The sequence below is a fragment of the Leucoraja erinacea genome, chromosome 8 (assembly GCF_028641065.1).
Source record: "Leucoraja erinacea ecotype New England chromosome 8, Leri_hhj_1, whole genome shotgun sequence".
Lineage (NCBI taxonomy): Eukaryota > Metazoa > Chordata > Chondrichthyes > Rajiformes > Rajidae > Leucoraja > Leucoraja erinaceus.
The window spans coordinates 25,975,731-26,003,225 of NC_073384.1; the positions used below are offsets into that span (position 1 = coordinate 25,975,731).

Below are 27,495 nucleotides of genomic sequence, written 5' to 3' on the forward strand. Positions count from 1 at the left end.
TTGTGTCCGTGTGCAGTGTCCAAGGGAGGTCCTCGGTGATGTGCACATTGAGGAACTTGAAGCTGCTGACCCTTTCAGCCTCAGCATCACCGATGTGGATGGGGAGGTGACCACTCCCCTGCTGTCTCCTGTAGTCCACGATCATCTCTTTAGTTTTGCTGACATTGAGACAGATGTTATTTACCTGGCACCAGCTTAGTGTCTTTACCTCCTCTCTATAGGTCATCTCATTATTGTCTGTGATGAGGCCCAGGATGGTTGTGTCGTCAGCAAACTTTAAGATGATGTTGGAGCTATGCTTAGCAGTAGTCATGCGTGAACAGGGAGTACAGGAAAGGACTGAGCACACAGCCCTGTGATGCGCCTGTGTTGGGGATCAGTGAGGAAGAAGTGTGGCTGCCAATTCTCACCACCTGGGGCCTGCCCGTCAGGAAGTCGAATATCCAGCCGCAGATGGAGGTCTCCAGTCCAAGATCTAGGAGATGGGGACGAGGTTTGAGGGAATGATAATATTGAATGCCAAGCTGTAGTCAATGAAGAGCATTCTCACATATGTATTCAGGTGGGCGAGCGCAGTGTGAACACCTCTGCCAGTTGTTCAGTGCACGCCCTGAGAGCCCGCCCTGGAATACTAACCGGCCCTGGAGCTTTGCGGTCATTAACCTTTTTAAAGGACCACCTCAATTCTGCCGTTTGTAGGGTCAATGCTTGTATGCAGGCAGCAGTAGGATGGAACAGTGGTCTGCCTTCCCAAAAGCAGGGCGGGGGATGGGCTTGTAGCAGTCTCTGAAGGGGTTGTATCAATGGTCTAGGGTCTGCTCTCCCCTGGTGGGAAAAGTGATATGTTGGTAATATTTTGGTTGAACCTTCTTCATGTTGGCTCTGTTGAAGTCTCCCAGAACAATGACCGCAGACTCAGGGTGGGAGTTCTCCAGCTCATTTATAGTCCTATACAGTTCGTCCAGGGCTACGGATTTATCACCCTGTGGGGGGATGTAAACAGCTGTAAGGAGGACTGAGCTGAACTCTCTCGGGAGGTAGAAAGGTCTAGCTTTAATCAATGGTCAGCAGCTCCAGAACCGGGAGGCAGTGAATTGATAGATTCATTTCAATTTTAATTGTCATTGTCAGTGTACAGTACAGAGACAACGAAATGCATTTAGCATCTCCCTTGAAGAGCGACATAGCAAACGATTTGAATAAAAAAATAATAAGTGTCCGCGGGGGGGGGGGTGGTGATTGGCAGTCACCGAGGTACGTTGTTGAGTAGAGTGACAGCCGCCGGAAAGAAGCTGTTCCTCGACCTGCTGGTTCGGCAACGGAGAGACCTGTAGCGCCTCCAGGATGGTAGGAGGGTAAACAGTCCATGGTTGGGGTGAGAGCAGTCCTTGGCGATGCTGAGCGCCCTCCGCAGACAGCGCTTGCTTTGGACAGACTCAATGGAAGGGAGCGTGGAACCGGTGATGCGTTGGGCAATTTTCACCACCCTCTGCAATGCCTTCCAGTCGGAGACAGAGCAGTTGCCATACCATACTGTGATGCAGTTGGTAAGGATGCTCTCGATAGTGCAGCGGTAGAAGTTCACCAGGATCTGAGGAGACAGATGGACCTTCTTCAGTCTCCTCAGGAAGAAGAGACGCTGATGAGCCTTCTTGATCAGAGTAGAGGTATTGTGGGTCCAAGAGAGGTCATCGGAGATGTTGACTACCAGGAACCTGAAGCTAGAAACACGTTCCACCTCCGTCCCGTTAATGTGGATGGGGGTGTGCGTGCCGCCTCTGGACTTCCTGAAGTCTACAATGAGCTCCTTGGTCTTCTTGGAGTTAAGGGCCAGGTTGTTGTCAGCGCACCATGCTGCTAAGTGCTGGACCTCCTCCCTGTAGGCCAGCTCAACGCAGACATCAGTGGCCCACAAAGAGTTAACAATAAAGCATACTACCCCTCCTTTCGACTTGCCTGATTCCTTCGTTTTGTCTTGTCGGTAGACGGAAAAATTCTCCGGAGTTACGGCACAGTCGGATACGCTGATCTCCAGCCACGTCTCTGTGAACGCCAGAACACAACAGTTCTTAATGTCCTGATGGTGTTCAATCTGTGCGCGCAACTCGTCCAGTTTGTTGTCCACGGATTGCACATTCACTAGCAGGTTGCTGGGCAGAGGAGGTTTGCTGTTTCTTTGCCTGCTTCTGCACAGAACGCCGCCACGCTTCCCTCTCTTTGCTTTAGATTTAGAGAACTGCTGTAGATTTGGGAGGAACAACAGCAGCAACAGATTAGCAAGAGATACGACTGATTGGCTCTAGGCCAAGTGGGAGGAGAAGGGTGGAAACAGTTGAAAACTGAGGAATTTGCTCTGTAAATTGGTAAATCAGGCAATTTATCAGTCAATTTAAGCAGGACAGCTCTTTGCGAGCGGCAGTGAGTGAGCGGCCTAGTGAGGGAAGTGCCCTGTGAGTAAAGTGTGAGTCTTTGGCTCGAGAGTCTTCGGAGAGGAGACCACGCAATAAGCTTGAGAGTTAGAGACGAAAGAATGAGATGTCAGGCAAGCTGATTCAGTGCGATGCTTGCAGTATGTGGGAGGTCAAGGACACCGCTGGTGCCTCTGGCTGCTACAAATGCGAAAAATGCATCCAGGTAGAGCTCCTGAAGGGCCGTGTTGGGGAACTGGAGAAGCAAGTGGATGACCTCCGGTTCGTACGAGAAACGGAGTCGTTCCTCGACAAGTCCTACAGTACGATTGTTACACCTAAGGTACTGGAAGAGAGAAGGTGGGAGACAGTGAGAAAGGGAGGGAAGCATGGAATGCCAACGTCCCCGGGTGATGTACCTCTTGTAAACAGGTTCATCCGCTTAGAAGCTGTTGGGACAGAAGACATGAGCGGCGGACTGGCCTGTGATGCGAATAGGGCTGTTGAGCCAAAACCAAAAAGGCCTAAGGCAGGCAAGGCCATTGTAGTGGGAGACTCCATCGTGAGAGGTACGGACAGGGGTTTCTGCGGCAACAGACGGGATGCGAGGATGGTGTGCTGCCTTCCCGGTGCCAGGATCCAGGATGTCACGGACAGAGTGCAGAAAATCCTCAAGGGCGAAGGTGAACATCCGGAAGTGGTAGTGCATGTCGGCACAAACAATGTCGGAAAGAAGGGGATGAATATTCTGCAGCGTGACTTTAGAGAGCTCGGAAAAAAATGTTGAAAAGCAGGACCTCCAGGGTTGTTATCTCCAGTTTGCTTCCAGTTCCCCGTGCTGGCGAGAGCAGGAACAGGGAGATACGGGACCTGAACGTGTGGCTGAGGAACTGGTGCACGGGGCAGGGATTTAGATTCTTAGATCACTGGGATCTGTTTTGGGGTAAGGGGGAACTGTACAAAAGGGACGGATTGCATCTTAACAGGTGTGGGACCAGCATTCTGGCAGGCAGGTTTGCCACTGCTACACGGGTGGCTTTAAACTGAATAAGGGGTGTGGGGTGTTGAATGGGATAGTGGAGGATGGAGTTAAAGGGAAAGGGTTTCTTAAATGTGTGAGCGTAGAGACCGAAGGGTGTAAAATGAGGGCAGAAGGAATAGGTAGCAAGGTGAAAAGTAAAAGTGGCAGGCAGACAAAACCAGGGCAAAAATCAAAAAGGGCCACTTTTCAACATAATTGTATAAGGGGTAAGAGTGTTGTAAAAACAAGCCTGAAGGCTTTGTGTCTCAATGCAAGGAGCATTCGTAATAAGGTGGATGAGTTGAATGTGCAGATAGCTATTAAGGACTATGATATAGTTGGGATCACGGAGACATGGCTCCAGGGTGACCAAGGCTGGGAGCTGAACATCCAGGGATATTCAATATTCAGGAGGGATAGACAGAAAGGAAAAGGAGGTGGGGTAGCGTTACTGATTAGAGAGGGGATTAATGCAATGGAAAGGAAGGACATTAGTTTGGAGGATGTGGAATCGGTATGGGTAGAGCTGCAAAACACTAAGGGGCAGAAAACGCTGGTGGGTGTTGTGTACAGGCCACCTAACAGTAGTAGTGAAGTTGGAGATGGTATCAAACAGGAAATTAGAAATGCGTGCGACAAAGGCAAAACGGTTATAATGGGTGACTTCAATCTACATATAGATTGGGTGAATCAAATTGGCAGGGGTGCTGAGGAAGAGGATTTCTTGGAATGTATGCGGGATAGTTATCTAAATCAACATGTAGAGGAACCAACGAGAGAGCAGGCTATTTTAGACTGGGTATTGAGTAATGAGGAAGGGTTAGTTAGCAATCTTGTTGTACGTGCCCCCTTGGGCAAGAGTGACCATAATATGGTTGAGTTCTTCGTTAGGATGGAGAGTGACATTGTTAATTCAGAAACGATGGTTCTGAACTTAAAGAAAGGTAACTTTGAGGGTATGAGACGTGAATTGGCCAAGATTGACTGGCAATTAATTCTAAAAGGGTTGACGGTGGATATGCAATGGAAGACATTTAAAGACTGCATGGATGAACTACAAAAATTGTTCATCCCAGTTTGGCAAAAGAATAAATCAGGGAAGGTAGTACATCCATGGATAACAAGGGAAATCAGGGATAGTATCAAAGCGAAGGATGATGCGTACAAATTAGCCAGAAAAAGCAGCATACCGGAGGACTGGGAGAAATTCAAAGACCAGCAGAGGAGGACAAAGGGCTTAATTAGGAAAGGAAAAATAGATTATGAAAGAAAACTGGCAGGGAACATAAAAACTGACTGCAAAAGTTTTTATAGGTATGTGAAAAGAAAGAGATTAGTTAAAACAAATGTAGGTCCCTTGCAGTCAGAAACAGGTGAGTTGATCATGGGGAACAAGGATATGGCGGACCAATTGAATAACTACTTTGGTTCCGTCTTCACTAAGGAAGACATAAAAAATTTGCCGGAAATAGCAGGGGACCGCGGGTCAAAGGAGTTGGAGGAATTGAGTGAAATCCAGGTTAGCCGGGAAGTGGTGTTGGGTAAATTGAATGGATTAAAGGCCGATAAATCCCCAGGGCCAGATAGGCTGCATCCCAGAGTACTTAAGGAAGTAGCTCCAGAAATAGTGGATGCATTAGTAATAATCTTTCAAAACTCTTTAGATTCTGGAGTAGTTCCTGAAGATTGGCGGGTAGCAAACGTAACCCCACTTTTTAAGAAGGGAGGGAGAGAGAAAATGGGGAATTACAGACCAGTTAGTCTAACATCGGTAGTGGGGAAACTGCTAGAGTCAGTTATTAAAGATGGGATAGCAGCACATTTGGAAAGTGGTGAAATCATTGGACAAAGTCAGCATGGATTTATGAAAGGTAAATCATGTCTGACGAATCTTATAGAATTTTTCGAGGATGTAACTAGTAGCGTGGATAGGGGAGAACCAGTGGATGTGGTGTATCTGGACTTCCAGAAGGCTTTCGACAAGGTCCCACATAAGAGATTAGTATACAAACTTAAAGCACAAGGCATTGGGGTTTCAGTATTGATGTGGATAGAGAACTGGCTGGCAAACAGGAAGCAAAGAGTAGGAGTAAACGGGTCCTTTTCACAATGGCAGGCATTGACTAGTGGGGTACCCCAAGGCTCAGTACTGGGACCCCAGCTATTTACAATATATATTAATGATCTGGATGAGGGAATTGAAGGCAATATCTCCAAGTTTGCGGATGACACTAAGCTGGGGGTCAGTGTTAGCTGTGAGGAGGATGCTAGGAGACTGCAGGGTGACTTGGATAGGCTGGGTGAGTGGGCAAATGTTTGGCAGATGCAGTATAATGTGGATAAATGTGAGGTTATCCATTTTGGTGGCAAAAAACAGAAAAGCAGACTATTATCTAAATGGTGGCCGATTGGGAAAAGGGGGAGATGCAGCGAGACCTGGGTGTCATGGTACACCAGTCATTGAAGGTAGGCATGCAGGTGCAGCAGGCAGTAAAGAAAGCGAATGGTATGTTAGCTTTCATTGCAAAAGGATTTGAGTATAGGAGCAGAGAGGTTCTACTGCAGTTGTACAGGGTCTTGGTGAGACCACACCTGGAGTATTGCGTACAGTTTTGGTCTCCAAATCTGAGGAAGGACATTATTGCCATAGAGGGAGTGCAGAGACGGTTCACCAGACTGATTCCTGGGATGTCAGGACTGTCTTATGAAGAAAGACTGGATAGACTTGGTTTATACTCTCTAGAATTTAGAAGATTGAGAGGGGATCTTATAGAAACTTACAAAATTCTTAAGGGGTTGGACAGGCTAGATGCAGGAAGATTGTTCCCGATGTTAGGGAAGTCCAGGACAAGGGGTCACAGCTTAAGGATAAAGGGGAAATCCTTTAAAACCGAGAGGAGAAGAACTTTTTTCACGCAGAGAGTGGTGAATCTCTGGAACTCTCTGCCACAGAGGGTAGTTGAGGCCAGTTCATTGGCTATATTTAAGAGGGAGTTAGATGTGGCTCTTGTGGCTAAGGGGATCAGGGGGTATGGAGAGAAGGCAGGTACGGGATACTGAGTTGGATGATCAGCCATGATCTTATTGAATGGCGGTGCAGGCTCGAAGGGCCGAATGGCCTACTCCTGCACCTAATTTCTATGTTTCTATGTTTCTCTGTTTCCTCTGCCGCCGCCTTGCAGGTAAGCAAAGCACCCAGGGGAGGCTGTCGTCCATGATATCAATAACCGGCTTAATGCCTGACCTGCTGAGCAACCGCAGCACCCTGTGTGCATCACTGCCGATGACCGGCGCTCGGCCCCCGCCGCCACCAAACCTCTCTTTCTGAATCACAACATCCTCCACCAGCAGGGCAACACATTTTTTATGGTACTGGAGTAAGCAAACAAACATATGAACTAGGCATGTGTTTACAGAAAGTACATTATAGGAAGCCACAGAGAGAAAATAGTATATTAATTGAAACACTGCCTAGAGTAAATACTGTAGTTATAGCTTTTAAGAAGGATATGAATAGTTGAAATGGTTTTACCAGACTAGAAAAGACTAAGAAGGGAGACCTACCAGAGGGCTTTCAATCAAAGGTAAGGTTCAGATTAAATACTTTTCCATCTATGAACAGTTGTAGCTAATGTAACCTCAAATTAAAGAATGAAGCATGAATCTCACATTGGAGGGCTATTTGAATGCAATGCCAATGACATGGATACAAGCTTATACCGGTATTAAATGGCAACTAGATAAAAGTAATAAAAGGAAAAAGTGCAGGAGAATATGGGTAAAGGGTAAAGTGATAGCCTTTGCAGAGCAACATTGGCAGCTGTGATTGGAGGGCTGAATGATCAATACTTTGCTATAATCACTATTAATCAAGGGTACATTAAAAAAGGAATAAATATCATGAGGTAAGGAATGTATCCTGCCTCTGCATACCGGTTGCCTGCACTTACAACCTGAATTCATCCAAATATTCTTCAGTTAGTATTTTATCTTTATTGCTATCTTTTAATCGAGCATTAATTTTCAGTGGACGGCATTGTAATATTAATACTACTGTTGCACATTCTCTTACTTTTAAGGTTATTTAAGGCAGTTAGGCACATATCCGCGTCAAGGCTATTTTCAAAAGTAGTGCAGTGCAATTGCTTTTCTTATGTCTAGCAAATTTGTCTCCAGGCAATATTTCTTTCCACTCAGACCCAAATCATTCATGTCTTTGGCAAGGCCAACACTTTATGCCAATTTAGAGATAATCTTGAGTAGCTGAGCTCAGACTAAGCTCAGAGTGGTATCATGTAGTATTTTGATCTAGTGGGAACAAAAAATTGGCAATGTATGTCCAGATGTATGTCCTGGTTGGTAACTTGGAGGTTGTGATGTTTCTGTATGTCTGCTCTATATGTACTAACTTGTTTACAGAAGGTATTGCTGTGTTATCTACAAGACACTATATCTGTATAGAATCATAGAAACATAGAAATTAGGTGCAGGAGTAGGCCATTCGGCCCTTCGAGCCTGCACCGCCATTCAATATGATCATTACTGATCATCCAACTCAGTATCCAGTACCTGCCTTCTCTCCATACCCTCTGATCCCCTTAGCCACAAGGGCCACATCTAACTCCCTCTTAAATATAGCCAATGAACTGGCCTCGACTACCCTCTGTGGCAGAGAGTTCCAGAGATTCACCACTCTCTGTGTGAAAACAGTTCTTCTCATCTCGGTTTTAAAGGATTTCCCCCTTATCCTTAAGCTGTGACCCCTTGTCCTGGACTTCCCCAACATCAGGAGCAATCTTCCTGCAACTAGCCTGTCCAACCCCTTAAGAATTTTGTACGTTTCTATAAGATCCCCTCTCAATCTCCTAAATTCTAGAGAGTATAAACCAAGTCTATCCAGTCTTTCTTCATAAGACAGTCCTGACATCCCAGGAATCAGTCTGGTGAACCGTCTCTATGGCAATAATGTCCTTCCTCAGATTTGGAGACCAATGTAGATCTTGTAGATACATTGCAGTCTGTCTGCTCTATATGTACTAACTTGTTTACAGAAGGTATTGCTGTGTTATCTACAAGACACTATATCTGTATCTTGTAGATACACTGCAGTCCGTTGCATTTGCGGTGCAATGTTCAGCACAGTGAGTTGACATGTGCTAGATTGCATCAAGCTTCCTGAGTGTTGTGCTCATCCAGCCAGGAGGAAACTATACCATAATAAACAAACATTTATTGAAAGTGAAAAGACTTTTGGAAATCCCATTCATCACAGTATTCCTAGCCTCCAAACTTATGGCTGATTCAGTTTAAGTTTATAGTCAATGATGATTAAAAGTATATTGTTAGTGGAGAACTTAACAGTGGGAATGACCAGCGCTCGGCCCCCGCCGCCACCAAACCTCTCTTTCTGAATCACAACATCTTCCACCAGCAGGGCCTTTGATGCCGGAAGACTACAAGCAGCTCCAGTGGAACTGATTGCCTATCCCAGCTCTGACTAACTCACTGTTTATAATGACTCATGCCCTCCACTGAGGGGGCAAACCGACAGCCTCCGGACAAGGAGAGAGTCGCAGCCAACGGTCCCCAGCCCGCCAGAGCCGAGCTGGTCAGCGCCTCCCCCCAGCGCCAGCTGTGAGCCCGGCCCGATGCCTTCAGAGATGGATGGGACACCCGGGAGGGGGCGGGGACAGCCCAGCAGCAACGCAACAGCACCCACAGCGCTGAAGACCCGCGCCCGACCTCGACCCCATAGAGCAGCACGAAGCATAAACCAATCACCAAAGCATAAACAATAGAAATGACAAAATCGTGGCTTTATACAAAGGAACAATAAATACAACTAATTCATAGTTTAAAAGCAGCATTTTCTTACCTAGGATAATCAAAGCTGGAAAATATGGATGAAACGAAGGTCTGATAACACACAGCAGATCCGCTAACGACAATGTTTATAGCGAGTGACCTATGACCTGAGCACACGCAGTCGTAATACCAAACTCGCTTATTAAACAACAGAATTTACAAGAAAGTGAACACTATCTGGCAAGTATAGAATTGGAGAAATTGACAGAATGATGACAAGGTCAGTCTGAAGGAGGGCCCTTCTCTCCAGAGATGCTGCCTCTCCCGCTGAGTTACTCCAGCATTTTGTGTCTATCTTCGAATGATGGCAAGAGTTAGGGATGGAAATAAATAGCACATCCCGATATTAATAGACCGATGAACTGAACCAATTTTCTGCATTTATAAATTTGATGAGGGGGGTGGATTTCCAACATGTTGGAAAGTACAGAGCTGCTCGCTAAATACTGGCAAATACGTTTATGTATCTATCTATAAGATCCACCTGGTGGGAATTACCATTGCTCCTTTACAGAAACTGAGAGGACACCTACAAATTAATAAAGACATATTGAAGTACTGTATGTAGATATTTATCTTTTCAATTTGTGAAAGAAAGCATGACATTTCAAATGTAACTTATTTTATCTTTATAATAAAGATCCTTTCATGGAAAGGGTGTTAGTGAACACTAATATGAATCTCACATTTAAAACTAGATGTTCAATGTATACAAATAACAGTTCAACTATTCTATAAAACAAATATTTAAATCCCCCAGCAAATGTAACAGGGGTTTAGACAAACATTGTCTAATTGTTCAGCATCTAATTGGATAATTTGCATAATTAATGATCACAGTGCTTAGTTATAATACTGTAATAAAGCTCCATACAATATAACATGATTGTTCTTCAGCATTTCAAAACAATTCTTCGGAAAGTATACATAACCAATACTTCCAAATCTCTACAAAAAAGTTACTTGTTTTTTAAGAACAAACACATCACATGTTTGAAAGCAATATAAATAATTCATTATGCAACAGCTTATGCGTTCAACTCTTCAATTTACAAAACACTGACAGAATCAATGTGAATTGGTAAAAGAAACCAAGAAAACAAATGGAAATTAAAAAAACCCAGCTAGTCTGCATGGCAGCAGAGAAAGTGAAGGTTGGAGAGAAAACAATATTTAACACATAAGAAATATGTAAATAATTCTCCAACCCCACATAGGTCTGAACTATTCAAACATAGTTATATCCAAACCAGGCTTTGATTACAGACATTACATATTGTGGCTAAAGTATATATGTCAGGGAATATAAATCAATTGCTGAAATGCACATTTTGTAACCACAACACCACACTAAAAACAAATGTGGTCATTGTGCATCATTTAAACTTGGAGTTGAGAATTTCCTTTCCTCCATTATGCGAGGTACATAGCCAGTAAATGGGTGCATTGGCATCTGAAAGGTGATCAGACCTGCAGATCACAGTATAACCCATCACGGTTGATGTATCCGAGCTGTTCACATTTAAACAGGTTGCAGGCAACACGTTTTTATGGTACTGGAGTAAGCAAACAAACATATGAACTAGGCATGTGTTTACAGAATGTACATTATAGGAAGCCACAGAGAGAAAATAGTATACTAATTGAAACACTGCCTAGAGTAAATACTGTAGTTATAGCTTTTAAGAAGGATATGAATAGTTGAAATGGTTTTACCAGAATAGAAAAGACTAAGAAGGGAGACCAGAGCAACATTGGCAGCTGTGATTGGAGGGCTGAATGATCAATACTTTGCTATAATCACAATTAATCAAGGGTACATTAAAAAAGGAATAAATATCATGAGGAAAGGAATTTATCCTGCCTCTGCATACCCGTTGCCTGCACTTACAACCTGAATTCATCCAAATATTCTACACTGTTAGTATTTTATCTTTATTGCTATCTTTTAATCGAGCATTAATTTTCAGTGGACGGCATTGTAATATTAATACTACTGTTGCATATTCTCTTACTTTTAAGGTCATTTAAGGCAGTTAGGCACATATCCGCGTCAAGGCTATTTTAAAAAGTAGTGCAGTGCAATTGCTTATGTCTTGCAAATTTGTCTCCAGGCAATATTTCTTTCCACTCAGACCCAAATCATTCATGTCTTTGGCAAGGCCAACACTTTATGCTATTTTGGAGATAATCTTGAGTATCTGAGCTCAGACTAAGCTCAGACTAAGCTCAGAGTGGTATCATGTAGTGATATTTTGATCCTGGTTGGGAACTTGGAGGTTGTGATGTTTCTGTATGTCTGCTCTATATGTACTAACTTGCTTACAGAAGGTATTGCTGTGTTATCTACAAGACACTATATCTGTATCTTGTAGATACACTGCAGTCTGTTGCATTTGCGGTGCAATGTTCAGCACAGTGAGTTGACATGTGCTAGATTGCATCAAGCTTCCTGAGTGTTGTGCTCATCCAGCCAGGAGGAAACTATACCATAATAAACAAACATTTATTGAAAGTGAAAAGACTTTTGGCAATCCCATTCATCTCAGTATTCCCATCCTCCAAACTTAAGGCTGATTCAGTTTAAGTTTATAGTCAATGATGATTAAAAGTATATTGTTAGTGGAGAACTGAACAGTGGGAATGCCTCTGAATAGTATGTGGAAGTGACTGGCTTCTTGTTAGAGATGCCCATTGCTTGGCACATGTGTGATACACATGTTACTTGCCACTTATCAGGCCATGCCATGCTTCATTATATATGAGGAATTGTGAATGGAAATGAATATATACAATCATTAACAAGCATCTCCACTACTGACCATATGAAAATGGAAATGCTATTGCTGAAACAGCTGAAGATGATCGGGGCTAGGGCACTGTACTGAGACATCCTGGAGTCCTATACTACCGCTGAGTTAATGGCTCTTCAATAATCACAACCTTTGTATGAGGCATAGCTCTACTAGTGCACTTGTTATCATCACATTTCTATTGAATCAATCTTATTACGACTCCTTGCTGGCACAATCCAACAATCTCTGCATTGATGTTAAATAGTCATTTTTACCTCACTTCAGGAATTAGACTCTCTTGTGCATGATTAGACCAAAACTTTAATGAAATCAAGAGCCAAGTTGTTTTAAAATAACCAAAACTGACATTTGGCAAATTAGTTATTTGGGAAATTGGAGATTAATACCACTATCTAAATATAATTTTGGTGAGGACTAAGTATGCTGAACTTGGGCCAGACTGGATCTGTACTGTTTTGTATATGCAGAATATATTTGTTCATCTTTTTATTTTGCTGGTGCAGACAAGTGTTGCAACTGTACTAGGTAGTGTCAGTCCTAAGTAAGTTCCAAAATATTCCAATAAGTGCTGTTGGCTTCTAACAGTGAGTCTTCATTGCGCACTAGGTTGTGGTGAGGGGTTAAATAAAATCCATTAAATCGTTTGCAAAAATTATTTTTAGGCTCAAGTTTTTGGATGTTCTTTCAATGTATATGTACTGCTATTAGACAATATTTTCACAAATCCTTCATAATGCTCCTTCATCTAGTCATTGTTTAACACTTAAAGTCGATCGGTTCAAGACTTTGCAGTTAACATATCCACCATGATGGTCCAGTTTTAATTATACCACAAATTCCATTAGTTGTTCATCTCGAAGAAGATCTAAGGATAGACAGTTCATTGAACGTTTGCCGTAAAATGTGGACTTTGTATTACATTCTGCTGTGGAATAAGTATAACAGGATTGGCTATCTTTGTCCTCATGGATACAACCAAAAGTGTAACTTTGAGAGGCGTCTGAAGACAAAGCAGAGCACAAAGGTGGTTGTTGTTGATACAGGCGAACATCATCTAAACTCTGACTATGGCGATCAGTTGAGTTTCTTGGCTTAGATTGTGAGGCCTGTAAAAGTAAAGATGGGTTTAATCATTTAATGCAGTTTTTTTTAAATGTTTTGTTAACTTGCACCATGCTGGGAGAAATGTAACCCTTTTTCCTAGTTCTTTGTATGTTAATAATCCTGTTGTAGTTACCTATCAGGGACACACGACAATAAAGAGTTCAAGAGAGTTTTATTGTCATGTGCCCCTGATAGGACAATGAAATTCTTGCTTTGCTTTAGCACACCAGAACATAGTAGGCACGAATACAGAACAGATGAGTATGTCCATATACCATTGTATAAATATATACACACATGAATAACTAAACTGATAAAGTGCAAATAAACAGATTATTGGCTATTAAGGTTCAGAGTTTTGTCCGAGCCGAGTTTAATAGCCTGATGGCTGTGGGGAAGAGGCTGTTACTGAACCTGGTCGTTGCAGTCTTCAGGCTCTTGTATCTTCTACCTGATAGTGGGGAGATAAGTGTATGGACCGGATGGTGCTGCCAGCCTCTTTGAGGCAGCGACTGTGATAGATCCCCTCGATGGACGGGAGGTCAGAGCCGGTGATGGACTGGGCAGTGTTTACTACTTTTTGTAGTCTTTTCCGCTCCAGGGTGCTCAAGTTTCCGAACCAAGCCACAATGCAAACAGTCAGCAACAGTCTCTACTGTGCACCTGTAAAAGTTAGAGAGAGTCCTCCTTGACATACCGACTCTCCGTAATCTTCTCAGGAAGTAGAGGCGCTGATGTGCTTAGGAGCCATTAAGCTTAAGTCAGTATTATTATCATGCCTGATATTTTTAGTTTTAGTTTTAACTGCCTGTACTTTTGTAGGTGGGATTTGATACATAGTAGGGGTTTGTTCTTTTGTTAGAGTAGTCTGGTACAGACTCTCAGATTAGAAGTTTCAGTTTGGTATTGGAGAATGAGGGGAAATAGTTTTCTACCATGATCACAACACACACCTTACGAGACGACAAACTTTTATACGAAGAAGCTTTTATGTGATTTATATGATGTGAATGGAACAGCGATTAAGAATGGAAAGTTATGATTTATTTCTTTGCTTTGTATTACTTCAATAAAAAACTATTAATCAAGAAACGATGTCTGGAAGATTCATCTTTGCCGTCTTATGTGTGTTGTGAGTATGTCAAGAGTCAAGAGAGTCAAGAGTCAATTTAATTGTCATTTGGACCCCTGGAGGTCCAAACGAAATGCCGTTTCTGCAGCCATACATTACACACAAATAGACCCCAGACACAACATAATTACATTTTACATAAACATCCATCACATGGCTGTGATGGAAGGCCAAAAAAACTTATCTCTCCACTGCACTCTCCCCCCCCCGATGTCAGAGTCAAAGTCAAAGCCCCCGGCTGGCGATGGCGATTGGCCCGCAGCCATTGAAGCCACGCCGGGTGGTGCGAGGTCGCACACCGGGTCTTGGTGTTGGAGCCCCCGGTGTGCGCTCGCAAAGTCCCGCGGCCATTCCAGCCGCGCGGGGCAGTGGTGTCAGGCCCCGCTCCAGGAGCTCTTCAACCCCGCAACTCGGGCGGGAGAATTCGCCGTTGCAGGAGCCCCGAAAAGCGGTCTCCCTCCAGGGATCCGCGGGCTCCCGGTGCCGCCGTCCGCAGACCCGCAGTAGCAGCCTCCGACTCAGCAGCAGCAGCGGCATCGGCAGCAGCAGCAGCAGCAGCAGCGGCAGCAGCAGCAGCAGCGCTCCTCCACCGCTCCACCCGCTCCGGTCTCAGCCAGCTCCGCGACGGCAACGGTGAGTCGGCACCAGAGTCCCCGGCTTCTTCCTGTTGGAGGCCGCTCCTCGTTGCGGCCCCAACGACACCTGAGACCGGACGAGAAAAGGTCGGGTCTCCAGTGCAGGGAGAGATTCAAAAGTTTCCCCCCCCCTCCCACCGCACCCCCCACCCCCATCCCCCCACACACACACCCCAACATAAAATAACAAAAACTACATAAAAACACAGACAAAAAATAATAAAACGCGGACAGGCTGCAGAGGCCGCTGCTGACCAGAGTCGCGCCGCCTACCGGCTATATGTTAGGCTATACCTTCAAATCATCTCCAATAATTAATGGCTATCGAAGTTGGACTTTGAGAACGTTGTAAAAACTGCCATTATAATAAGTAGAAAACTGTTACTACCAGGAAGTGCCAAAGCTAATTTGACAGTGGACTGAAGAAGCTGAACCTCTGCCAGAGATTACAGCCTGAATCCTGGGGGGAAGAACTGACAAGGTTGACACCTGGGTCATTAGAGGAAGAGAAGACTTCATTGACCGAGAGGGCCGTGAGTAGATCGATTGCTTGCCGTATTTGAAAACTGGCAGAAGCATTAAAGTTTAAAAGCCTGTGGGAATATTCTACAGACGGAAGGAATGCAGCTAGAAGTTTATTTATCTTTACTTGAAGATTAGTCAGCTAGCGTTGAGCGAACGGCCTTGAAATCAATTGTTCAAGAAGGAACTGCAGATGCTGGAAGATCGAAGGTACACAAAAATGCTGGAGAAACTCAGCGTGTGCAGCAGCATCTATGGAGCGAAAGAAATAGGCGACGTTTCGGGCCGAAACCCTTCTTCAGACTGATGGGGGATGGGGGGGGAGAAGGAAGGAAAAAGGGAGGAGGAGGAGCCCGAGTACGGGGGGATGGGAGGAGACAGCCCGAGAGTTAAGGAAAGGGAGGAGACAGCAAGGGCTAGCAAAACTGGGGAGAATTCAATGTTCATGCCATCCAGACGCAAGCAACCCAGGCGGAATACGAGGTGCTGTTCCTCCAATTTCCGGTGTTGCTCACTCTTGCAATGGAGGAGACCCAGCACAGAGAGGTCGGATTGGGAATGGGAGGGGAGTTGAAGTGCTGAGCCACCGGGAGTTCAGGTAGGTTATTGCGGACTGAGCGGAGGTGTTCGGCGAAACGATCGCCCAACCTCCGCTTAGTCTCCCCGATGTAAATCAGCTGACATCTAGAGCAGCGGATGCAGTAGATGAGGTTGGAGGAGATACAGGTGAACCTTTGTCGCACCTGGAATGACTGCTTGGGTCCTTGAATGGAGTCGAGGGGGGAGGTGAAGGGACAGGTGTTGCATTTCTTGCGGTTGCAACGGAAAGTGCCCGGGGAGGGGGTGGTACGGGAGGGAAGGGAAGAATTGACAAGGGAGTTGCGGAGGGAGCGGTCTTTGCGGAAGGCAGACATAGGGGGAGATGGGAAGATGTGGCGAGTGGTGGGGTCACGTTGGAGGTGGCGGAAATGGCGGAGGATTATTTGTTGTATTTGCCGGCTGGTGGGGTGAAAGGTGAGGACTAGGGGGACTCTGCCCTTGTTGCGAGTGCGGGGATGGGGAGAGAGAGCAGTGTTGCATGGTATGGATGAGACCCTGGTGCGAGCCTCATCTATGGTGGCGGAGGAGAATCCCCGTTCCCTGAAGAACGAGGATATTTCCGATGCCCTGGTGTGGAACGTCTCATCCTGGGAACAGATGCGTAGGCGGAGGAATTGGGAGTAGGGGATGGAGTCTTTACAGGGGGCAGGGTGGGAAGACGTGTAGTCCAGATAGCCATGTGCGTCAGTTGGTTTGTAGTGTATGTCGGTCAGAAGTCTGTCCCCTGCGATGGAGATGGTGAGGTCAAGGAATGGTAGGGAAGTGTCGGAAATGGTCCAGGTGTATTGGAGTGCCGGATGGAAGTTGCTGGTGAAGTGGATGAAGTCAGTCAGTTGTGTGTGGGTGCAGGAGGTGGCCCCAAAGCAGTTGTCAATGTAACGGAGGTAGAGGTCGGGGATGGGGCCCTGGTACGTATGGAACAAGGATTGTACAACGTACCTGACAAAGAAGCAGGCGTAGCTGGGGCCCATGCGTGAGCCCATAGCTATGCCTTGTGTTTGGAGGAAATGGGAGGAGTCAAACGTAAAGTTGTTGAGGGTGAGGACCAACTCCGCTAGGCGGAGGAGGGTGTCAGTGGCTGGGTATGGGTTGCTCCTCTGGTCGAGGAAGAACCGGAGGGCTTTGAGGCCATCCTGGTGGGGGATGGAGGTGTAGTGTGACCGGACATCCATGGTGAAGATGAGGGGGTGAGGGCCTAGAGAGTGGAATGCGCAGAGGCAGCGGAGAGTGTCTGAGGTGTCTAGAACATAGGTGGGAAAGGATTTGACCAAGGGGGATAGTATGGAGTCAAGGTATGTGGAGATGAGTTCGGTGGGGCACGAACAGGCAGAGACAATGGGTCTGCCGGGAGAGCCGGGTTTGTGGATTTTGGGGAGAAGGTAAAAACGGGCCTGCGGGGCTGGGGAACGATGAGGTTGGAAGCTTGTCAAAAACAGCACCTCATATTCCGCCTGGGTTGCTTGCGTCCGGATGGCATGAACGTTGAATTCTCCCAGTTTCGCTAGCCCTTGTTGTCCCCTCCCCTTCCTTAACCCTCGAGCTGTCTCCTCCCATCCCCCCCTGCCCTCGGGCTCCTCCTCATCCCTTTTTCCTTCCTTCTCCTCCCCACCCCCCATCAGTCTGAAGAAGGGTTTCGGCCCGAAACGTCGCCTATTTCCTTCGCTCCATAGATGCTGCTGCACCCGCTGAGTTTCTCCAGCATTTTTGTGTACCTTGAAATTAATTGGATGTTTTGGACTTCCACGATAAGGCGAGCTCAGCTAGTGGATTTTTACAAGATTCTGGCTAAGAAAATCTTCGAAATAATGATTGTTTTGAAGAAGCGGAACAGGTTGTTTTTTAAACTTGTATAACGATCAGGCAGTCAGCCTAGAAAACACCAACTCATGGAGCCACGGACAGGTGAGTACGAAGAGACGCCACAAGAGGGAGCCGTGGAGCCAGAAGAGAGAAGATATGGAAAGAGAGAAACCAAGCACACTGAAAAGGGAGAAGTAGCCTACCTGGAAAAATGCCAGATGGAAAGAAACACGTTATGGAAGCAGACGGTCGTCAATTAAATTCCAGAAGAAATTAATGGAATCGGATGAGAATGCGAAGATAGTACAATCTAATCTGGAGCAATTATTCAGCCTCAGCCACGTGGTTGAAGAAAAACAATACTCATTGCTGGGTTTACAACTGCCTGAGGGAGAACTCGAAAGGCACACCCAGTGGTTCCAAGAAAGAGTGGAATTTTTCTATGGTTTTGTAGAGTATGTGAAGAAGTGGTTACTTGAAATCAAACAACTTACACACCCTACAGTCGGAGGTGATATGCACCAAGGTGTTGAAGTGGGAGAAGAAATTGGACCACAGGATAGTTTCGCAAACGTCTCAACACAAAGATCTGGATGAAAATCTGATTCTGTAGCCAGTTCAACTACAAGGGTCTCTGCTCAAATGGAAGCCAAAGCTGAAGAAGCTCTCGCTAGAAGCTACCGCCGTGAGAAAAAAAATGAGATTGAGGAACAAGAAGAACAGCTGAAAAGGCAAGAAGAACAGCTGAAGAGAGAAGCTGAGGAACGAAGTGAACAGCTGAAGAGGCAAGAACAGCTGAAGAGAGAGGCTGGGGAACGAAGTGAACAGCTGAAAAGGCAAGAAGAACAGCTGAAGAGAGAAGCTGAGGAACGAAGTGAACAGCTGAAGAGGCAAGAACAGCTGAAGAGAGAGGCTGAGGAACGATGTGAACAGCTGAAGAGAGAGGCTGAGGAACGTAAAAGGTAGTTGAGGAAGGAGAAGGAACGGCTGGAAATAGCCACGAGGCAGGCAGTTGCCGGAGCAAGGAGGGAGGGGGGAGATATTGGAAGGCCAAAGATCATGATGTGGCTCGGGAGTATCTCAGAAGAAAAGTTCCTTAATGGAAAAGGATGCAGCAGCTAAATCAAAGCCAGTCTGGTCTCATGACTCAAAGCTAGCACTGAGTGGGTGGTCGGTCGGCAAAACTTCATTTCAGCACCAAGGAGCTAGACCAAACCAAACAACTTTTGGGCTGTCTGTTGAGGCTTGTAATAAGCCAGCAACCCAGTACTCTTTTCAGAGGCCAGTTCATGATCCATTTGCGCTTAGACAAGGACAAACAACTGGTCATGGGACTCTTGACAAAATTTACCCAGACCAGTACTCGTTTCATAAGCCTGTTCATCATCCATCTGCGCCCAGCCAGGGATCTCAAAGTGAATTGTATGAATTAGTGAGGAATCAAACGAGAATAAGTTAGCTCCCAGCTCAACAAAATTTCTCTTCCACCTTACCCCCAATGGAAATTCCTAAGTATGATGATGATCCTTTGCAATATGAAACTTTCACAATAGCGTTTCACGAAGGAGTGGAAAATAAAACTACTAATGAAAGAGATCGCTTACGATTCCTGGAGCACTATTCAAGCGGATATGCAAAGCAGTTTGTAATAAGTTGTCGAAATTTGCCTGCAGAGGAGGGCTATCAAATGGCAAGAAAATTGCTTAAAGAACATTTTGGTAACGAACAGAAGATTGCAAATGCATACATGCATACTATGTTTGGACAGCTATCAAAGCATAATATGTGAAGGCATTGCATGAGCGCGATATTTCTTCGAGGTTGTTGCAGCTCGATGAGAAATCTCAACCACATGGAAGAAATAAATGTTGTTAATAATATGAGAACCATCATTCTAAAACTGCCCTATAAGCTTATATATAAGTGGAGGGATACAGCAGGTCTGATATTGGAAGTTGAGAAACGAGAAGCCATGCTTCCTGATCTGGTGAGTTTCATGGAAAGGGAAGTATGGTTAATGTCAAATCTACTAAGGGAATATTCAAGATCGTAAACCAGCAACTATTAAAAGTTTCTACCTTTATTAAAACAAAAGGAAGTTCAGGACCTAAGGAAAGCAGTTATAATACCTGTAGAATCGACAGGAGGAATTAAAGGAGATGCATCTACTATTAAGTAAAAAGGGTTTTGTTTGTCATGTAATGAGGTTGATCACACCATAAGGTGGCGTCGAAAATTCAAGAAGAAGGAATATAAAGGAAAGATAGACTTCTTAAAGGAGAAGGGAATCTGTTTTGGATGTTTGAAGAAAGGACACATAGTTAAAGACTGCAAGAGTCATATAACTTGTAATAAGTGAAATCAAGATCATCCTGAATTACTTCATACTGAACAGAAGAATACGGAAAAGAAGCCGAAGCAAATAGAACACAAGGAGAAATCAGCTACTAGTGATACTGTTACCTCACCTCAAATAAATGCACATATTGAGCCGGGGTAAAAACCTGCATTTTTGTAAAGGTAAGGAGTAGCCAGGGGAATACAGTGTTGCAAACATGCATTTTTGGATCATGAGAGCTCAGCTACTTTTTGCACAGAAAGCTTGATGAGAAGGCTGGACATTACAGGAGAAAGGACTAAGATGTTCTTGCGTACCACGATTGAGGAGAAATGATGTAATAGTCATCATATTACAGGTATGGAAATATCTAGACTGGATGAAGACAATTTTATACAAATATCGGAAGTGTTTACACATGAGACCATGCCTGTTTCTCATCTAAATATACCCAAGCAAGAAGACTTGAGACAATGGCCTTACTTGAAGGATGTCAAGATACCTAAAATAAATTCTGGTATCGACCTACTTATCGGAACGAATGCTTTGAAGGCATTGGAATCTAAAGAGTTTGTCAGCAATCAAGGGGATGGACCATTTGCTGTGAGAACCCTATGATTATGCGGAAAAAAGAGGGGATGGGGGGGGGAAAGAGGGGGAGGGGGGGGAAAGAGGGGGAGAGGGGGGAAAGAGTGGGGAGGGGGGGAGAGGGGGGGGAGGGGGAAGAGGGGGAGGGGGGGAAAGAGGGGGGGGGAAGAGGGGGGGAAAAGAGGGAAAGAGAGGAGAGATGGGAAGAGGGGGGGCGGGGGGGGGAGGGGGGAGGGGGAAAAGAGGGGGAGTGGGTGGGAAATAGGGAGGAGAGGAGGAAAGAGTGGGAATGGGGAAGGAGGGGAGAGGGGAAAGGGGTGGGGAGAAGAGGGGGGGGTGGGAAAGAAAGAGGGGGAGGGGGGAAAATAGGGGAGGGGAGGAGGGGGAGGGGAGGGGAGAGGGGGAGAGGGGGGAGGGGAGAGGGAAAGAAAGAGGGGGAGGGGGGGAAAGGAGGGGGGAGAGGGAGGGGAAGAGGGGGAAGGGGGGAGGGGGAGGAGAGGGGAGGGGGGAAAGAGGGGAGGGGGGAAGAGGGGGAGGGGAAAGAGGGGAGGAAAGAGGGGGAGGGGAGGGGGGAGGGGAGAAAAGGGGGGGGGGGAGAGGGGGAGAGGGAGAGGGAGGGAGGAGAGGAGGGAGAGGAGAGGGGGGGGGGAGGAAGAGGGAGGAGAGGAGAGGGAGGGAGAAGAAGAGGAGAGGGGGGGAAGAGAGGAGGGAGAGGGGGGAAAGAGGGGGAAGGAAGAGGGGGAGGGGGGAAAGAGAGAGGGGAGAGGGGAGAAGAGGAGGAGGGGAGGAGGAGAGGAGGGGGAAAGGAGGGAGGAGGAGGAAAGAGGGAGAGGGAAGGGAGAGAAGAAAGAGGAGGAGAAAAAAGGAGGGGAGGGGGGGGGGAAGAGGGGGAGGGGGGGGAAGAGGGGGGGAGGAGGGGGAGGGGGGGGGAAAGAGGAAGGGGAGGGAGGGGAAGAGGGGGAGGGGGGGAAGAGGGGGGGGGAGGGGGGAAGGGGGGGGGAGGGGGAAAGAGGGGGAAGGGGGGAGGAGAAGGGAAGAGGAGGAAGGGAAGAGGGGAAAGAGGGGGAGAGGGAGGGGGAGAGGGGGGAGGGGAGAAGTGGGGGGGGGGGGAGGGAAGAGGGGGGAGAGGGGAGGAGGGGGGGGGAGGGGGAGGGGGAGAGGGGAGGAGGTGGGGGGAGGGAGGGAGGGAGGGAGTGAGGGAGGAAGGGAGGGGGGGAGAGAGGGGGAGGGAGAGGGAAAGAGAGAGGGAGGGGGAGAGAGGGGGAGGGAGGGGGGAGGGGGAAAGAGGGCGAAGGAAGGGAAGGAGAGGGAGAGGGGGAGGGGAGGAGGAGGGGAGGGGAGGGGAAGAGAAAGAGGAGAAGAGGAAGAAGGGGGATGGGGGAGGAGGGGGAGGAAAGGGAGGGGGGGAGGGGGGAGAGGGAAGAGGAGGACAGAGGGAGAGGGAAGAGGGGAGAGGGGGGGAGGGGAAGAGGGGGGAAAGGGAGGGGAGGAGGGGAGGAGGAGAGGAGAGGGGGAGGAGGAAAGAGGAGGAGGGGGGGAAAGGGGGAGGAGGGGGGGAGAGGGGTAGAGGGGGAGGGGGGGAAAGGAGATAGAGGGGGAAAGAGGAGAGGGGGAGGGGGGGAAAGAGGGAAAAAGAGGGGGAGGGGGAGAGGAGAGGAGAGGGAGGAGGAGAAGAGGGGGGGGGGAGGAGAGAGGAGAAAGAGGGGAGAGGGGGAAGGAGGGAGAGGAGAAGAGGGGGAGGGGATGGAAAGAGGGGAGAGGGGGGACAGGGGGGAGGGGGGGGGAAAGAAAGAGGGGGAGAGGAGAGGGAGAGGGAGGGAGGAGGGGGGGGGGGAGAGGAGAGGGGAAGAGGGGAGGGGAAGAAGGGAAAGGAGGAAGGAGAGGAGGAGGAGAAGAAGAAGGAGAGGAGAGGAAGAGGAGGCAGGGGGGGGAGGGAGGGAGAGGAGGAAGAGAGGAGGGAAGGGGGGGGAGGAGAGGAGAGGGAGAGGAGGGGGGAGGAGGGGGAGAGGAGGGGGATGGGGGAGAGGAGAGGGGGGAAAGAGGGAGGAGAGGAAGGGGAAAGGGGAGAGGGAGAGGAGAGAGGAGAGGAGAGGAGAGGGGAGGGGGGGAAAGGGAGAGGGGGGAGGGAAGATAGGGGGGAAGAGGGGAAAGAGGGAAGAGGGAGGGAGAGGGGAGGAAAGGAGAGGGGAAAAAGGGGGGGGGAAAGAGGAGAGGGAGGGGAGGAAGAAGAAAGAGGGGAAAAGAGGGGGAAAGAGGAGAGAGGGGAGAAGAGGAAAAAAGAGGGGGGAGAAGAGAAAGAGGGGAGAGGGGAGAGGGGGGGAAGAGAGGGGGAGAGGAGAGGAGGGGAGAGGAAGAAGAGAGAAGAAGGAGGAGAAGAAGAGAGGGGAAGAGAGAGGGAGAGGGGAGAGAAGGGGGGGGAAAGAGAAAAAGGGAGAGGAAAAGGGGGAAGAGGAGAGGGGAGGGGGGAGAGGGTGAGAGGGGAGAGGAGGAGGAGAGGAGAGGAGAGGAGAGAAGAGGGAAGAGGAGAGAGAAGAGAAGAGGAGGGGGAGGAGGGAGAAGAGGGAGGGGGGGGAGAGAGAAAAGAGAGGAGGAAGGAAAAGGGGGAGGGGAGAGGAGAGGAGAGGGGGGAGGGAAGGGAGGGGAAGGGGGAAGGGGAGGGGGAGAGAGAGGGAGAGGAGGAGGAGGAGAGAGGTGGAAAGAAGGAAAGAGAGGGAGAGAAGGAGAGGGAGGGGAAGGGGGGAGGAGAGGAGAGGAAAGAGAGGAGAAGAAGGAGGAGAGAGGAGAAGAGGGGGGGAAGAGGGAGGAGGAAGAGGGAGGGAAGGGGGCAAGGAGGAGGGGAGGAAGAAAGAGGCGAGAGAGGGGAGAGGGGGGTAAAGGAGAGGAAGGGGAGGGGGAGGAGGGGAAGGAGGGGAAGAGGGGGAGGGGAGGAAGGGGGAGAGGGAGGAAGAGGAGGGAAGAGAGGGGGTGGAGGGGAAGGAGAAGGAGGAGGAGAGGAGGGAGAGAGGAGGAGGAAAGAAAAGAAGAAATGAGGAGGGGGGAAGGGGGGAGGGGAGAGGGGAGGGGGGGGGGGGGGAGGGGGGAGAGAGAGAGGAGGGGGGGGGGGGGGGGGGGGGGGGGGGAGGGGGAGGAGAGGAGGGAGAGGGGGAAAGAGGGGGGGGAGGGGGGGAAAAGAAGGGGGAGAGGAGGGAGAGGGAGAAAAGAAGGAGAGGAAGGAGAGGGGGGAGGGGGGGGAGGAGGGGGGGGAGAGGGGGAGGGGAAGAGAGAGGGAGAGGAGGAGAGAGAGGAGAGAGAGAGAGAGAGGGAGAGGGGAGAAAGAGGGGAGAGGGGAGGAGGGGAGGGGAAGAGAGGGAGGGAAGAGGGAGGAGGAGGGTGGAAGAGGGGGGGAGGGAGATGAGGGGAGAGGGAGGAAGGGAGAGAGAGGGGAGAAGAGGAGGGAGGGAGGAAAGAGGGGAGGGGGGGAGGAAGAGAGGGGGAAGGGAAGAGAGGAAGAGATTAAGAGAAAAGAGGGGGAGGGAGAAAAAGAGAGGGGGGAGAAGGAAAGAGAGGAGAGAAGGGGAGGAGAGAAAGAGGGGGAGGGGGGGGAGAGAGGAGAGGAAGAGGAGGGAAAGAGGGAGGGAGGAGAGAAGAGGGGGGAGAGAGAGGGAGGAGAGAGAGAAGGGAGGGAAAGAAAAGAGAAGGGAGAGGGGGGGGGGGGAAAGAGGGGGAGGGGGGAGAGGGGGAGAGGGAGGAGAGGGGAGGGGGGGAGAGGGGGGGGGGGGAGGAGGGGGAGGGGGAGGAAGAGGGGGAGGGGGAAAAGAGGGAGGGAGGAAGAGGAGAAGGGAGGAAGAGAGAGGGGGGGAGGGAGGAGGGAGGGATGAGAGGGAGAGGAGAGGGGGGGGGGGGAGGAGGAGAGAGGAAAGGAGGGGAGGAGGAGGGGAGAGAGGGGGAGGGGAGGAAGGGAGGGGGGGGGAGAAGAGGGGGGAGGGGGAGGAGAGGGAGAGGGGGAGAAAGAGGGAGGGGAGGAGGGGAAGAGAGAGAGGAGGGGGAGGGGGAGAGGGAGAGGAAGAGGGAGAGGGGAGGGGGGGGAGGGGGAGGGAGGGGGAGAGGAAGGAAGAGGGAGGGAGAGAGAGGAAAGGGAGGGAGGGAGGAGAGAGAGGAGGGGGAGAAGGAGGAAAGAGGGAGGAGGGGAAGGAGGGAGAGGGAGGGGGTAGAAGGGGGGAAAGAGGGGGAGAGAGGAGGAGAGGGAGAAGGGGGAGGGAGGGGAGAGGGAGAGGGAGGAGGAAGGGGAAGGAGGGGGGGGGGGAGGGAGAGGGGAAAAAAGGGGGAGGGGGAAAGGAGGAGGAGGGGAGAGGGGGAGGGGGGGTGAGGAGAGGGAGGGGGAGGGGGGAAAGAGGGAGGGGAGGGGGAAAGGGGAGGGGGAGGGGAGATGGAGGGGATGGGAAGAAGAGAAGAGAGGGAGAGGGGAGGGGAGAGGGGGGGGGAGAGGGGAGGGGGGGAGGAGAGAGAGGAGGGAGGGAGGGAGGAGGGGAAGGAGAGGAGGGGAGAGAGGAGGGAGGGAAGGAGGGAGGGGGGGGGGGGGAGGGGGGAGGGGGGGGAGGGAGAGGAGGAGGGGGAGGGGGAGGGGGGGGAGGAGGGGGGGGGAGGAGGAGGGGGAGGGGGGAGGGGGAGGGGGGGAAGAGGAGGGAGGGGGGAGAGGAGGGGGGAGGGAGAAGAGAAGGGGGAGAGGGGGAGGGAGGAGAGAGGGGGGACAGAGGGGAGAGGGGAGGAGAGGGAAAAAGGGGGAGGAAGAGGGGGAGGGGGGGAGGGAGGGGGAGAGAGAGGAGGGGAGGAGGGGGAAGAAGAGGGAGGGGGGAGAGGGAAGAGGGGGAGGAGGAGGAGAGGAGAGAGAAGAGAAAGGGGGGAAGAGGAAGGAAAGGGGGGGAGAGGAGAGGAGGGAAAGAGGGAGGAGGGGAGAGGGAAGAGGGGAGGGAAAGAGGGAAGAGGAGGGGAAGAGGGAGAGGGGGAGAGGGGGGAGAGGGGAAGAGGGAGGAGGGGAGAGGGGGAGGGGGGGGAGGAAGGGAAACGAGGGAAGAGGGGGATGGGGGGGGGAGAGGGGGGGGGGGAAGGGGTAGGGGGTAGAGAGGGGGAGGGGGGGAGAGAGAGGGAGGGAGATGGGGGGAGGATGAGGAGGGGGGAAGAGGGGCAGAGGGGGGTGGGCAGAGGGGGGGGGGGGGAAGGAGGGGGAGGAGGGGGGAAAGAGGGGGAGGGGGGAAAGGGGGAGGGGGAAAAGAGGGGAGGGGGGAGAAGGGTGAGGGGGGGAGGAAGGGGGAGGGGGGAAGGGGAGGGGGAAAATAGGGGTAGGGGGAGGGGGGATAGGGGGGGGGAGGGGGGAGGGGGAAGAGGGGGAGAGGGAGGAAATGGGGGAAAAGAGGGGGAGGGGGAAAGAGGGGGAGGGGGAAAGAGGGGGAGGGGGGAAGAGCGGAGAGGAGGAAAAGGGGGAGGGGGGAAAGAAGGGTAGGGGGAGGGGGGGAAAGAGGGGGATGGGGGAAAGGGGGGGAGGGGGAAGAGGGGGAGAGGGGGGGGAGAGGGGGAGGGGGAGAGGAGGGGGATGGGGAAAAGGGGGGAAGAGGGGGGGGGGAAAGAGGGGGAAGGGGGAAGAGAAGGGGGGAGGGGGGAAGAGGGGAGGGGGGAAGAGGGGGAGAGGGGGTGGTGGGGGAGAAAACCTTTAAGAAGCCAGACAACTTTTAATAAGCGAGAGATACACAGCTATGAAGTTCGGTGGACATTTAACATTACCAGTCGGTTATCCTTGGTTCTGAAAACGCCTGCTTACGTTCCCCCCCCCCCCCCCCCCCCCCCCCCCCCCCCCCCAATGAGCCAATGAAAATGTGATTCAGCAAAGGCGATTAACTAAAACTATCTGCGACTAACTCGACTACCAATAACTGCATGGCGACCCCATTACAACTGCACGTACAACTACAGGATTATTAATTTTATCCATGGTGACCAACTGTTGGTCGCAGAAAATTTTTCAACATGAAATATTTGCGGCGCCCATACTGAGGCCGCGACTAGTTCCCAGAATGCGGGAACTCCTCGCGACCATGTAGGAGACTCACCAGAGACCACCAGCGAATATGTGGCAAGTGCAGTCTCCTGAACTCACCTAAAAAGTCACCTAAGTGGGACAGGCCCATTAGAATATGTAAAAATTTAAGCGTTAGCGCGTAGCATTTTGAGGAAGATACAAAACAAACATGGACACACACAAGATGAGACCTTAATAGGTATAGAGATTGGTAATTGCCTCGTTATATACTCAGAACAATTATGTATGAGCCATGAGTCAGTATTATTATCATGTGTGATATTTTTAGTTTTAGTTTTATCTGCTTGTACTTTTGTAGGTGGGATGTGATACATAGTAGGGGTGTGTTCTTTTGTTAGAGGATTCTGGCCAGACTCTCCTGTGGCTGTCCCACTGTATGAGCTAATTCAAGAGCTCTCCCAAGTTTTTAAAAAAATCAAACTCGTGGTAACACGTAGAATGTACGTTGCGGGTATGTCGGAGCTCAGGACGTCTCTTAGCGGCTCGTAACGCTAACGGCAGATACTCGGGAAACGTGGTAAGCTCATGAAGACTCATGAAGATTTTTCAACATGTTGAAAAATGTCCACAAGAGCCCTGAGTACCTACGAGCGGCC

The 27,495-nt window shown here is 49.5% G+C and overlaps 1 protein-coding gene across 3 annotated transcripts in view; it reads right to left on the reverse strand.

The window, feature by feature from the left end:
- Positions 1-9,851: 9,851 nt before the first annotated feature.
- zgc:172136 (uncharacterized protein LOC566376 homolog) overlaps positions 9,852-27,495 on the reverse strand; it is a 134,341-nt gene continuing 116,697 nt past the window's right edge. For all 3 annotated transcript variants that reach the window (XM_055639259.1, XM_055639260.1, XM_055639261.1), the window contains one exon: positions 9,852-13,216. In XM_055639259.1, coding sequence (XP_055495234.1) covers positions 12,935-13,216 — 282 coding nt within the window. In that variant the 3' untranslated portion in view covers positions 9,852-12,934. The remainder of the gene's footprint in view (positions 13,217-27,495) is intronic.